The 14,454-nt window shown below is 35.5% G+C and overlaps 1 protein-coding gene across 1 annotated transcript; it reads right to left on the reverse strand.

Moving 5' to 3' along the window:
- Positions 1-4,073: 4,073 nt before the first annotated feature.
- Positions 4,074-8,156, reverse strand: LOC9306578 (ATP-dependent helicase NAM7). Its single transcript, XM_021016628.1, is given in 8 exon segments — positions 4,074-4,502; positions 4,504-4,524; positions 4,526-4,647; positions 4,723-5,047; positions 5,126-6,204; positions 6,207-6,252; positions 6,604-7,110; positions 7,193-8,156. Coding segments are annotated over 8 exon segments (2,559 nt in total). The 5' UTR covers positions 7,313-8,156; the 3' UTR covers positions 4,074-4,163.
- Between the last annotated feature and the right edge of the window lie 6,298 nt (positions 8,157-14,454).

Genomic DNA, 14,454 nt, shown 5'->3' on the forward strand with positions numbered 1-14,454 from the left:
TGTAACAGTAGATACCTCGGTCCGTGATGAACGCTGTCTTCTCGCGATCGTCGGGGTGCATGAGAATCTGATTGTATCCTGCGAAAGCGTCCATGAATGATAGCAACTTATTTCCCGCGGTTGCTTCCACTAAACGATCGATATGTGGGAGCGGAAAACTGTCTTTTGGGCAAGCTTTGTTCAGATCGGTGAAATCGACGCAGTTTCTCCACTTGCTGTTCTTCTTTTTAACCACGACAGGATTTGCTAACCAGTCCGGATATCTTGCTTCGGAGATCGAGCCGATCTTCAGGAGCTTTTCTACTTCGGCGTTCACAGCATCTGCGCGATCCCGACCCAATTTTCTTCGCTTCTGCTTGATGGGCTTGAAAGATGGGTCAACATTCAGCTCGTGGCAGATTACGTCGATGCTTACCCCAGGTAGATCTTCAGCCGACCAGGCGAAGGTGTCGATGTTCTCTTTGAGGAATGAGATGAGCTCGGTCTTGATTTCTTCGGTTAAATCGCTGCCAATTTCCACGCATCGTTCAGGCCGTTCGTTGTCGAGGCTAATGGAGATTACAGGATCCGAGGTAGGCTTCTTCTCCTCGCGTGCCTCCTCGATCTGTAATTGCTATAACTGTTTAGATATAGCCTTCTCTTCACTCCGGCCAAGTTTTGATTTCTTGTGATCGGTTTCAGCCTTTGCTTCAGTGACAGGGTTTCGGAGTTTGTGTGCTGCCATGAAACACATCCGAGAATTTTTCTGACTGCCCCATATCGTTTTCACGCCATTAGGGGTCGGGAATTTGACACACAGATGATATGTTGATGCGACAGCTCGCATTAGATTTAACCACGGAGTCCCCATTATGACATTGTAGATGGTAGGTCGGTCGGTGACTGAGAAGTTGACTATCTTTGTTACCCCGCCGGCTCGGACTGGTAGTTGGATGGTTCCAAGCGTCATCAAAGTTTCCCCTGAAAATCCGAGGACAGGCCTCGGGGTCAGAATCACCTGTGACATGTCGATGTTCATTCGTTGGAGCGTTTCGCGAAAGATCACGTCAATGGTGCTGCCGGTGTCAATTAACACTCGGTAAATATCATGGTCTCCTATCGCTAATGTGACGACGATTGGATCGTTATGAGGCATGTCGAGCCCGTTTGTCTCGCTTTCTTCGAATGTGATCACGTCATTAGGTCGATCGAAGCGTCTTGTCCAATTGCTAGGCGTCTCGGCTCGGCGTTGATAAGCTTTGATTGCCGCTATGGTGTCAGGACAGTATGGCGATCCACCCATTATGGTAAGAACCTTCTGCCGCGTACCATCTCGGTCTTCGTCTTCCGACCCCGGAGTTCTTTTCTGAGACTCCTGGTTCCTTGGTTCGGGGTCTCTTCCTGGGTTGGTCTGCTCGGGCTCCGGTTCTGGCTCGAGGTCCTTAAGAGTAACGTTTGTCCCGAGCTCTCCAGCTAGGAATTTGGTTGCTAACTTGGCTACGAGGCTTCGGCATCTCGAGGTATGATGGCCGAAAATTTTGTGGTGTTCGCAATATTCTTGATCATTGCTCGGTGGCTGTTCCTTGTCCAAGTAAAGGACTCTCTTCCTCGCCCACGGCCTCGGCCTCTGCCGCGGCCACGGCCTCAGGGCGTGTCAATCTGGTAGCTATGGTATCCTGAGAAATTGCGTCCTTCGTGATGCGTATACGTACTGCTCTCACGTGTCTTTTTCTGGACCGGAGGCGTCGCTTGGGCTTTCTCGGTTTTCTCGGCTCGGGGCGCCTGTTTTGTTGGCTCGTGCCTCTTTGCTAGTAGCGCCATTTCTTCTTCATGGGCGACGAAATCCGAGGCTCGATGCAGCGCGTCGCGAATTGTTGTTGGTTTAGACAGGTTCAACTCTTTCCTGAATTCTGACTTGTACCAGAGAGCTTTCTTCAAAGCCGAGAGAGCTGCTACATCCGTAATTCCTTCGACCTTGGCTAGCGTCGATTTGAAGGTTTTGAGGAAATCCCTTAATGGCTCGGTGGGCTGTTGAGACAAAGACCACAGATCCGCGTCGGAAGTTCCGGGGTCGATGAGCACGGAGTATTGTTTGAGGAACAATGTCGACAGCTCGTCGAAACTATCGATCGAGTTTCGTTCCAATCTTGAAAACCACTCTAATGCGGGTCCTTTGAGGTGTTCCACGAACAGTAGGCACAGACCTGCATCCTTTTCGCCGGGTTTGAACCTGGCTCGGGCCACAGATATCACGAACGATTTAATGTAGCACTTTGGATCGGTTGATCCGTTGTAAGAGTCGATTTTGAATTTTCCCAGATTGGACATCGTCGTTTCGGAAATTCTTTTGGTGAAAGGCGTATTCCGAGATTCTTCCAAAATTCGGTCGATGTTCGGTGCGGAGGATGAGACGCTATGTATCTGGGTTTTGACGAGCTTCATATCAGCTTCCGCCTTGGCTAGGGAGGCTCGGATTTTGCTTAGCTCGTCTTCTCTTTCGGATTCTTCGGCCCACCTTATGTTTTCCTCGGTTTCTTCGTCGTCAGTGAGATCTGTTCGCTCGGCGGAGTTAGCTCCGGCTCGGGTACGCTCATCTTGCAGATCATCTGGCTCGTCCGTCAAGTCCACTGCGTCCGGCTCGGTGGGATCATCTCGGTTTTCGTATCTGGCAGGGTCGGCTCGGGTTGCGACTCTGGTGTTGCCGGTTGGTGTCGCAAACGTGAGTCTCGTTGGGTTGATGCCAGGCAAGTCCCTCCGAGCTCGTGGCGGCCGAGTCTGGAAACGTGTGGTTTTTTGTTGCCCGCGTGTTGCGATTTCGTCGACTCGCTGCGCCAAGGTTTTGTTAGCTTTCTCTTGGTCGTCAGCTTTCTTCTGGAATTTAACCATTAGATCTTTTAATTCGGCTAGAGTTGCTATGATCGTCGGATCGGCTTGAGTGGCGCTAGAAGGAGGGTTCGGAGGGTTAGGGTTCCCTCCTCCGGGTGGCGGTGCCTGACGATCGTCTTCGTTCACCATCCTCTCTGGTATTCGAGTTTTGCGTTCTTAGGGTAAGAGAATTCTAAAGTAATCCCCACAGACGGCGCCAAACTGTGGAAGTCGAAACTAACACAATCGAGATTTGTCTAGGGTTTTATTTTAGGGATACGATAATCGTGAATTCTCAAAGAACAACAGAAACGATTTGTAACCAAAGATGGTGTTCTTGATATTATTGATGAAAAGAGGCGACTTTGATCGTACAAGAGTTTGATCGTAAAAGGAAAAAGATGTTTGTGCTGTGAGAGCTTTGCGTAGTGTAAATTCTAGAGCGATATTGCCTGTCCTTTGCTTGAGCCTTGAGTCTCTTTATATATAGGTGATAAACCGCCTCTCCAGCGATATTCTCGGAAGATTTCCATTTATCTTGAAGTCGGCTCAGAATATCGCGGATTAGGATAGTTTCCTTATTTTTCGGAGTCTTTGGGAGATTTCCTGATTTGAGTCGATCCTTCTAGATTCTTTCTTATCATTTCCGGGTATATCGGAAATGATCCTTCTTGGCGGAAATGATACCTTACTTGGAAATGATACTTTGAAAGCGAATATTTACTAAGTCTTTACCTCGGACGATTATGAAGACTTCACCTCGGAGAAACTTGTGCAATCGGCTCGGGTACACAGGAAGGACTGGCTCGGGCACTCTAGGATGGCTTCTCCGGGTGTCCCCGAGGCGATGGGCTCAGAAACTCCCGAGGCGACCAGGCTCGGGTATTCCCGAGGCGATGGGCTCGGGTACCCCCGAGGCAATTGGGCTCGGATGCTTTCGACGTCTTGTTCAGGATATCCCCGAGGCGATGGGCTCGGGTACCTGAAACGTCTTGTTAAAGTATCCCCGAGGCGATGGGCTCGGGTATACTAAATCGATTAGACAGATATCCCGAGGTGAATGATGCGACGCCCCGAGGTGATCTCTGAAAGACTCCCGAAGTGTTCTAAGTCTGGCTCGGCGCCAAAGGGTGGAATCCGACCCCAACAAATAGTTTTTTTTTTTTTGATAAAAGCGAATGGATTCTCACAAGTAAAAACCATAAACTTTAACAAAAGAAAAATATTGAAAACCATAAATATCATAAAACATCATAAAAAGACCATACAGAGTTTGATAAGAAAACACACATAAACTTAAAACAAGTTCATATAAAAATCTACCAAGCATTTCTTCTCCCATAGCCACTCCTGATAGAAAGAGATCCAAGACTTGAAGACACATCCTCAAGCAAAGCATCACTCATGGCATCTCTTAGATTCTTCTCATCAGCAGCATCGTAGAAACATCCACGTGTCCTAGACTCACTTATCATTTTTGCCCAAAACGAACCACTCAAAGCTAAAGTGGTCTCATTTCCAATCACCCATAAACAATGCCTTGCTCGAGTCAGTGCCACGTTGGCTCTTTGACGGTTACTGAGAAACCCAACCTTCCCGTTACCGTTACTTCTAACGGTAGAGATGATGATAACATCTTCTTCTCCTCCTTGAAAACCCATCTACCGACCGAACATTCAAACGTGAAAAGTTGACCTGATAAGGAACTGTACTTATCTCCGATTCTCTCTTGGATTGCTCTCACTTGTCCTTTATAAGGTGAAACCACTCCAACACTCATCTTCATCCTTCTTTCACTTGAAACTATTTCAAAATTATGCAAATTAGTACAACAGAATTATAATAAATAGATTAAAAATCAATAAAGATTAATAATACCTTTGAAAAGATTGGATATTATTTCAGAAATGACAGCAACTTCAACCATGTTCTTGGGACTATGTCCATCACCAAACTCCTCTTTTCCACGTCCAACATTGATAAAGGAGAATGAACCAAACATGTTTCCTTGAAGAAACCTCTTTTGATAGATGCTTTCTTGAACATTCGCAGCATCTTTGATTCTCCCACCATAGAACTCTTTATTAGGGAAACGACTAATCGAAGGATGCATTCGATATTGAACATCAAGCAAATGTTTGTTATGACCAAGCAAAACCAATCTTTCAAACAAGCTTCTTCCGAATTTCGCCTTTTCACACATCTGCCACATTATCCCAAGATTACAATATTGTATACGATTTGGGAAAAAGAAGACAGTTTACTTAAGGTCAGTGAGTACCTCATTATGTACCATTGCAGGCAATTGAAACTCATCTCCTATTAAAATGGCGTGATGCAGTCCCTTAAGTTGCAATGCAGCAACTGATTCACATTCCTTAAGCTGAGCGGCCTCATCAACCACAAGAAGTTCTATATTTCCTGTCCTTTCCGGATTCATTTCAGCAGCACCAGAAGCCGTGCAGAGGATTATATGCGCGTTTTGTAGGCAAAATTTCCTAATATCTTCGTTTTCCAACATGTCCGGTATCTCAAAACGTTTTGGAAGTAAACGTAGAGCCGCAAGGCAATCAACACTGATGAGTCTTTTGAAGCAATCAAATTTGAAATTTCCTTCTTTGAAATCAACTCTAGAAGAATTCTCCTGCAAGAAATATCTGACACGTTGAAGAGCTTGACGAGAAGCAATCATTTTCTTCACATCTTGAGATGAAATGTAAGACTTGGGAAGATGTGTGTACAAATCAACCATGCGTTTGTCCACTTCTTCACTTAAGCTATTGAAATTCTTCTTTACGAATTCTCCAAACGTAGGAATGTTAACAACAACTTCTTGCCTTTCAACTTCTTCCTCCATTCTTTCAACTTCTTCTAACTCGTAGACATGTCTCTCATACTTACCCTCCGGGTTTTCAAGAAACTGTATCAGTGACTCTAATCTCTGCATCCATCCAGAAAATGGTGAAAACAGTTTACCAAGCTTACCAATACGCTCATCAAGAAACACATCAAGAAGGACATGATCGTTCTTGTTAATCCCCATTCTGTCCCGGTTTCCAGATAGAACAATATTCCCTAGCCTGTAAGTAGCATGCTCTGATGAACAATTTTCCTTAAATACAGACAAGAGCCTTGATGCAACTTGTACAATAGCTGTGTTTGTAGGAGCACACACAACTGTTTTACACCTTAGTTTGAGAAGGGACAAGAGAAGAGTCGCGACCGTCTTTGTTTTGCCTGTTCCAGGAGGTCCCCAAATCAATTTCACACTATTCTTATGATTACACTTTCTTGTCTCAAGGCACCCCAAGATTGCAGCCTCTTGGGAAGAGTTCAATTTCGTTGAACGGATTATATCCAAAACAAGGTCAGATCTCTCAACATCATTACCAGAACAAAAACATTGTTCTGTACCCTGTAACACAAGCAAAACAAAATTTCCTCAATTGTAACATAAAATATAACTCAAATCATTACCAGAACAAAAACATTGTTCAAACCCTGGAACACAAGCAAAACAAAAATTACTTCATTGTATCATAAAACATAACTCAATCATTACCAAAACAAAAAAAAAAAAAACATTGTTCTAAGCCCTGAAACACAGGCAAAAAAAAAAAACTCAATTGTAACATAAAATATAAATTAATCATTATGCATTAGAGAGACAAGAACAACGTATCCATCAAATGCAAAGATATTTTAAAAAACATATTCAGATCAACAGATATACAAAAAAAAGCCAAAGAAGATTATTACCAAAGTATTTGCCTGAAGCACACTCTTGATAAGAGTCGATATGTCAGCTTCGTTGTGCAAAGCATTCCAAATACGAGTGTTTGTCGTTAAAGTCATGAGGAAAACACCAAATCGATAGTTCTCGACAAGTGATATCGATCTAGACAAATGAACAGAGATTTTAAGATCACCATCTGAAGAAAATACATAACCGAGAAGTAAAGGGTTCAAGTCATCGATCCGTCTTGGCTTTTCCATTGTTAGAGCTATAAGATCTCCACATTTTGGCTGGTACTTGGCACTAAAACTCTCTGCGACCTTTAAGTTTATATCATAGACCAACTTGTTTGATGAGGTTCCTCTTGATTGCTTCATCTTTGTTTCCATAGAACGTATTTGAACAACAGGAGATTTCGACACAGATTTGAAGCTTGAGAACAACTCGGTATGTGCTTCCACGAGTAGATGAGGAACAAAACATTGATAATATTCATCAACGGACCTAAACTTGTCTGGTACTGTCTTTAACTGTTACAAAATATATAAACGTTTATCTATAAATAACAAAATTATAATCTTATCAAAGAAAAGAGTTAAAAGAGAACAAAACCTTTTGCTTGTAGAGATCTTTATTGAGAATATCTTTGATAGACCACGAAAATACTCTATCGACCAGACTTGTTTTCTCGTTCTGGTCCATGACCCTTCGCCTTTCTATAAGATTATTCATCGAAGCGACAGCAAGAACTAACCTGAGTTATGTTGGAAATAACCTAAATACGTATCTTGGTTTAGAAGGCACGAAAATAGATTGGCAAGTAGAAAGTAAATCTTTATAGAGGATTCAACAAAGACGAAGAAGAGAAATCTGAAGTGAACTCTCACTATGATCAGTTTGGTCTACTTAAAAGGGAAGACGAAGACGAAAGGTCCAAACAAACTTTGAAAATGATGTCAATTTTTCAACAGTTTCCAAGAAAATCTTGTTAACATAATTCGATTTTCTTTATTTATTTATTTGAAATTTAAATATGTAATGACCAATGAACGGAATTTGCATGCATAAAGTCTACATTCATAGTTATTATACTTACATGCATGCATTTCAAATCATTACACTTTTTTTTTCTTTTTTTCATTTTTTTCTCAAAATGATGCATATATATTATAAAATTTAAGAAAATACATAAACATTTACATAGGCAAACCTGTTTGTAAAAAAAAAAAACTAGCTATTAGAACGAAAAGTGGTGATAAAAAATAAGAATACAACATATATGGTAGAAAGACACAAATCTAAAAGAATGGATCCAATTTTCTAAAAAGACACAACTGTAAGACGTAAGCTTAGAGAGGACTGAACCTTTGTGTTTTTAAATCATTCTAAAATATATATTTTACGAAGGGTTAAGATAAAATGACACAACGGTAGAACCTATTTATGAGGATTACCCTTCAATCTTGGGCCATCTCTTTAAAAAGAAGTTGCCGTTTTAAAATTAGTTTAGAGACAACTAGTCTCAGTTCGTGTCAAAGTGTTTCCCTTCTACCAGACGATTAGTTAGTAGTGATTTAAAAATAACTACTTAATCATTGCAGTAATGTTAATTTTAAAATTAAGTAATTAAATTTTCTTTCTAATAATAATTTAAAATTACAAAATAATTACAAAAATAGTTAGCAAAAAATCAAGCAAAAACATTTATGGTTCACAATTTAATATCTTTTTTAGGCACCAAAAACATTTTTCTTTTATTTTATGTTGCCGCTTCAAGTTGCATTCTTCGTTGTCATAATTATATACCATTATATCAGAGCTTTTTATTGATAACAATTAATAAGTGAACAAGTGATAAACAAATAACCTTTCTTTTTTCTTTTTCTAAGATTTCTTAAAATTCATCTTCAAATAATATAAATTAAATATCTTTTGAAATACCCATCAAAGTCAATCAACAATATTTTGTTGAATGTAAGTTCATAAAAACATTAATTAAGAAGTTTCTTTTTACTTTAACACGGAACACCTCATCTTTCTTTGATGAATCTTTTTCTCTTTACATGTTTCAAGATTTCGGCTGAGTTTTGTGTAAAACTAATTAGGGTATCTGAATATATATGTTCATAACATTTCCAAAAAAAATAGGCTTTCTGATTAATTACAAGATAATCTTTGATGAAAAATTATTAAGAGATCTGAAAACACGTTATTTTTCTCCAGAAACTTGACTAAGAGATCTGAAATTTTTTCTCTAGAAGATCTAACTTTCACAAAAGAGAAAAAAGAAAAAATTCAAATATAACCATGCTATGTTATAACTTCAAAGATACATCATCAATGGGATTTAGATTTCAATGTTAAATGGCTTAAATGCCAAAATATATACCTAATGTATAGAATTTTTTAAAATATTTTGTAGTTTATCGCTCTTTGTACTAATGTCTCAAGAAAAGATCTGGAGATGAATGATCTAGGACTACTGGATAGGCTGAAGAAGATGGTTATTATCATTATTGTTAAATATCTCTTAAAACATATAAGGGGAGAAACTATTACAAAATAGCTCTTTGTGCTAATGTCTCAAGAAAAGATCTGGAGATGAATTAATGATCTAGGACTACTGGATAGGCTGAAGAAGATAGTTATTATCATTATTGTTAAAACATTTCTTAAAACATATAAGGGGAGAAACTATTACAAAATAGTAAATGTCACAAATTATTAAGAAAAAAAAAAGTGTTACATAACGAAAGAATAGAAAACAATACTAGAATAACTTAATTAATATGAGTTATTTGTTTTTTTTTGCAGATCTTGTAACAAATACATAAATGTAACAAAAACTTTTATGTGTTAGTGTTTATGCATAAATGGCATATATTTATATCTTGAAATTATTTTAGCATTAAATATTTTTAAATGTTAAAAAATAAAATAAAAAAATGTACGAAAATGTGTATTTGATATAATTTTTATATAATATTATAATTAAATTTAGTCAAAATATACTATACTGTAAATATTTGGATTTGAGAAAAAAGAAAACACATGTCCAAAGGAGAGACAAATGGTGGCTTCTCAAAATTTGTGTTTAAGAAAAACTTTACTTTATTATATAAGATTTAGCTAAAACCATTACAAATTTTAATTGGTTCATATTTATGTTTAAATTTAGCTAAAACCATAAACGAGTATTTAATAATTAAAGGAAAAAAACACATCTTCCACATAAGAGAATTATAAATACTACATGTTGATGTTGTTCTTACTCCAATAATAGTTTTAGATCCAAAAATGAATCATCCCATATTTTTAATGTTACTTACCATATTTTTAATGTTAGTTTTTATTACGTGTTTTGGGCTAAATCAAGCTTGCATCAAAAATCGTGTAGTGATTCTTAACCTACTCGCTCCTGGTCGTATTCTCGAATATCATTGTTATTCCAATGTTGATGATCTAGGCGTGAAAAGATTAGACTTCAATGCCACTCCATTTATAATTGAATTCCATGATGAAATACCCAATTTAACAAAATGGAATTGTATTTTTAGGCAAGGACCTAACAATAACATGGAGTATTCATATGACGTTCAAGTATACAAAGCAGGACCAAGACTTATTCCTCGATGTGGTCAATTACGCGTATGGGCTGCCAGTATTGATGGGATATACTTTGCAAGAAAGTATAATATACCATTGGTACGCGTTTTATTTTGGAACAAATAATTAGTGGCTTCGTGTTTTCTTAAAACTAACAAATGTTTATGTAAATGACATTTATTACGTCTTATAAACTAAGCCTAATTTTGTTTATAATATATTGCACAATTATTATAACAAAATATGAGTTCATTTGATATCCATGTATATTGTATTAATGTTTTACATTGTAAGACAATATCTTTTTTTTTTTTTTTTGGTAGGAAGAGGGGAGCCAATGTCTCCCCCAATTTATTAATAAAATGTATAACAACTACATAGGAACATTTCGAGGTTGCGCAAACCCGTTCATGTCCTCCAAAACAATCGAAGAAATTAAAGCCGGACTAGAATCCAAAGCATGAAAACCCAACAGTAAAGAAAACGCATAGTTAGCTAACCCGTCGGCTAGACGGTTAGCCTCCCTATACACATGAGAAATACGGACTATCCAGTCCCTTGAAAAGAAGCCGTAGCACAAACATACTAGGAATGACAGGGGATGTTGCTCGCTTATCCCTGTCTTTAAAAAACCCACCACAATCTCCGAATCTACCTCAAGTTCCAGCCGCGTAATTCCTCTCTCCCACGCGATGTACAACCCGTAGTAGACCCCCCACAATTCCGCTAAAGGCGCTGAGCAAATGCCTATGTTTAGCGCGAAACCTCCAACCCAATTACCCTCCCCATCCCTCAATACTCCTCCAGCGGCTGCAATCCCCAGATTACCCTTAGACGCACCATCAGTATTCAGCTTCATCCAACCCATACATGGTGACTTAATATACTAAACATACATTATTTTATAACTATATATATATATATATATTGAAATATGTTTAGCTACTTTTAAAATAATTTTTATATATTTAATATTAAAAAACAATTATTGTTACAAGTAAATAATATCTAGAACTTCAAAACTAAACACTTTAATTAGAATTCTCGACGTGTAATATGAAAGATAGTTTTTTCTGTATTAGAATTAAATCTGAGTTTAAGGACACAAAATTATTTTTCTTTGTTATATTAATTATTTATTTCATTAATCGACATTAGTTATGTAAATGTGTTCTCTTTTATAATATGAGTAGCTTAAAAATACTGAAATGTGTTTTTGTAAGAATATCATTGACATTATATTTGTTCTTATTGTGATTTCTCATGATAAAATATATTATTATATTATCAAATCATTTATAGATTTTATATTTTTTTACCATAATACATAGAACTTATGTGTCATTAAGTTGAATATACATAGTATTTTATTTGAAAAGCAAAAGTTTTGCTTATGATGTAAGAGATATATATATCATTAATGGAAAAGGTTTTGTGTGGATTACAATAATACATATGGCTTATGTGTCACTAAGTTGTTGATTAATTCTATATTAATTTATTTGGATGTGTATTTAAAAATAATTTTGTTATTACATGATATGTAAAATTTGAATATCTATATGTAGTTTTTGACTTTTTCATAGAAAATGGTACCCTTTTGATGTAATATTGTTATTAACATATTAAAAATAAACTCCAAAATGTAAATATATATATATATATATATATATATATATATATATATATATATATTATTCTTCGTGTTTGGAAGAAGAACCATTCAGAATGGTTCGAAACGACCCCGGTTATTTTTTTATTATGTTAACTATAAAAGTAAATTCCAGTGTCATATGAGGTAAATTGAAAATCATAAGTACCAAAGAACATATCATAAATCTCATACGCAGTTTTAAAAGGAAACAAAAACATGATCCGATAAAATTCAAAAACAAGTACCAAGTATTTCTTCTCCCAATACTATTTCTGATCGAAAGAGATCCAAAACTCGAAGATACATGCTCAAGCAAAAGATAAACTTGGTGATTACATGATTCATGAACATAATCGAACAAAAAATAAAAGCAAGCTAAAGGCTACAACATTATATCAAGCATAAAATAAAGATAGATGCACAAATTTAAGGAAACTTGAGCTGTAGAACTGTAGAAATGACCTAACTCGAGCAAGCCTGAAAACTAAGCAGTCCTCAACCCGCATTGATCAACTACCTTTAGATTAGTCATCATAACAAGTGACTTTGAGACAAAATCCATAACCCTGGTTTGCATCAAAGTGTTTTTCGTTGTCTTTATCAAAAAATTAATGAGTAGTGATTTAAAAATAACCACCTAATCATTGTAGTAATGTTAATTTTAAAATTACGTTATTAAATTTCCTTTCTAGTAATAATTTAAAACTACAAAATATATACATAAATAGTTAGCATAAAAAACAAGAAAAAAAAACATTTATGTCAACAATTTAACACCTTTCTCATGCTGAAAAAAAAATAATTTTATTTTATTTTATGTTGTCGTTTTAAGTTGCATCTTCGTTGTCGTAATTGTATATCATTATATTAGGGCTTATTATCAATAAAAATAAACAAGTGATAAACCAATAACACTAACTTTTGTTTTATTTTCTTAAGATTTCTTAAAATTCACCTTCAAATAAGATAATTCAAACTTTTTTTCTAAATACCCATTAAAGTCAATCAATAACATTTTGTTGAATGTTAGTTTATAAAAAATAGTCATTAAGTAGTTTGTTTTTACTCTAACACGGAACCCCTCATCTTTCTATTGATGAATCTTTTTCTTTTTACATGTTACAAGATTTTGGTTGAGTTTTTTGTAAAACTCATTAGTGTATCTGAATATATATAAGTTCATAATATTTCAAAAAAATTTAGGCTTTCAGAAAAAAAGATAATCTCTTATGAAACTTATGAAAAGATCTGAAATCAAGCTTTATTTTTTTCCAGCAAACTGAGTAAGAGATCTGAAAAATTTTCTCTAGAGGTTCTAACTTTCACAAAAGAGATTAAAAAATAGATATAATCTTGCTATGTTATTACTTTAAAGATTCATTATCAAAGGGATTTAGATTGCAACGTTAAATGGTTGGAATGCCAAATATATATCTAACGTATAGAAAATTTTGCAAGATTTTGTAGTCTATCGTTATTTGTGGTAATGTCTCTAAGAAATATCTGAAGATGAAAGATATGAGACTAGTGGATAGGTTGAAGAAAGTTGTCATTTGTATGTCATTGGTTTCTCCAAGCTTTTGTTTGCATCTTTAGACACAAAATGACAATCTTCTTCAGCCTACCACTTGTCCCACAAAGATGTTAGGCAATATCTACGATATCGATTGAATTGGGTTTTTTGCTACTTTCTATGAGATAGAAATGGAGTTTTTTCTAATCATAACAATGTGTGTGTGTGTGTGAGAGAGAGAGAGAGAGAGAGAGAGAGAGAGAGAGAGAGAGAGAGAGAGATTGGTGAAACTTCTTATTAATGTGAGACAATGTATTTATATTACATTTATGAGTTAGAAAATTAAAAGAGAATATCTTATCCAATTAACATCAACTATTATGTATGTTAAAGACATTTGTGTTTCTCTAAAAGTATTCATTAATAATAATAGATTTTTTGAATTACCGTTGATTTCGTAGGAATTACCATTTATTTTTCAGAAAATACCGTTGACACGAAGTTTTGTATCTTTTAAATGTTTATCTCTATTCATTTCCTAGTTACAAAATTTTAGAATTTTTTGTTAAATTTTGAATTGCTATTTGTTTTATAGGAATATCAATAACTTTAGTTTTTTATTGAGATTTCTCATAATAAAATATATTATTATATTATCAAATTATTCATAAATTTTATATTTGCTACAATAATACATATGACTTAGGTGTCACTACATTGTTGATTAATTCTATATTTTATTTGGATGTATATTTAAAAATAATGTTGTTAATATATGAAATGTAAAATTTGAATATCTATATGTAGTTATTTAATAGGAAAGGTTTTGCTTTTGAAGTAATATTGTTATTAATACATTAAAGATAAACTCCAAATTGTAAACATATATTATTCTTTGTGTTTTATGATTTTTATTTCCACTTTTATATTTGGTCAACATATATAGCCAATAATACATATATGGATTCTATATTTCTACTTTTATATAAATATATCTAAAATAGTCAAGAATTAATTTATTTATATTTTTATAATTGGTCAACAATCTCTTTCTACTTATGGATTTGATATATCCTGGAACCTTTAATATATACAACAATA

Source organism: Arabidopsis lyrata, assembly GCF_000004255.2.
Source record: "Arabidopsis lyrata subsp. lyrata unplaced genomic scaffold ARALYscaffold_7, whole genome shotgun sequence".
Lineage (NCBI taxonomy): Eukaryota > Viridiplantae > Streptophyta > Magnoliopsida > Brassicales > Brassicaceae > Arabidopsis > Arabidopsis lyrata.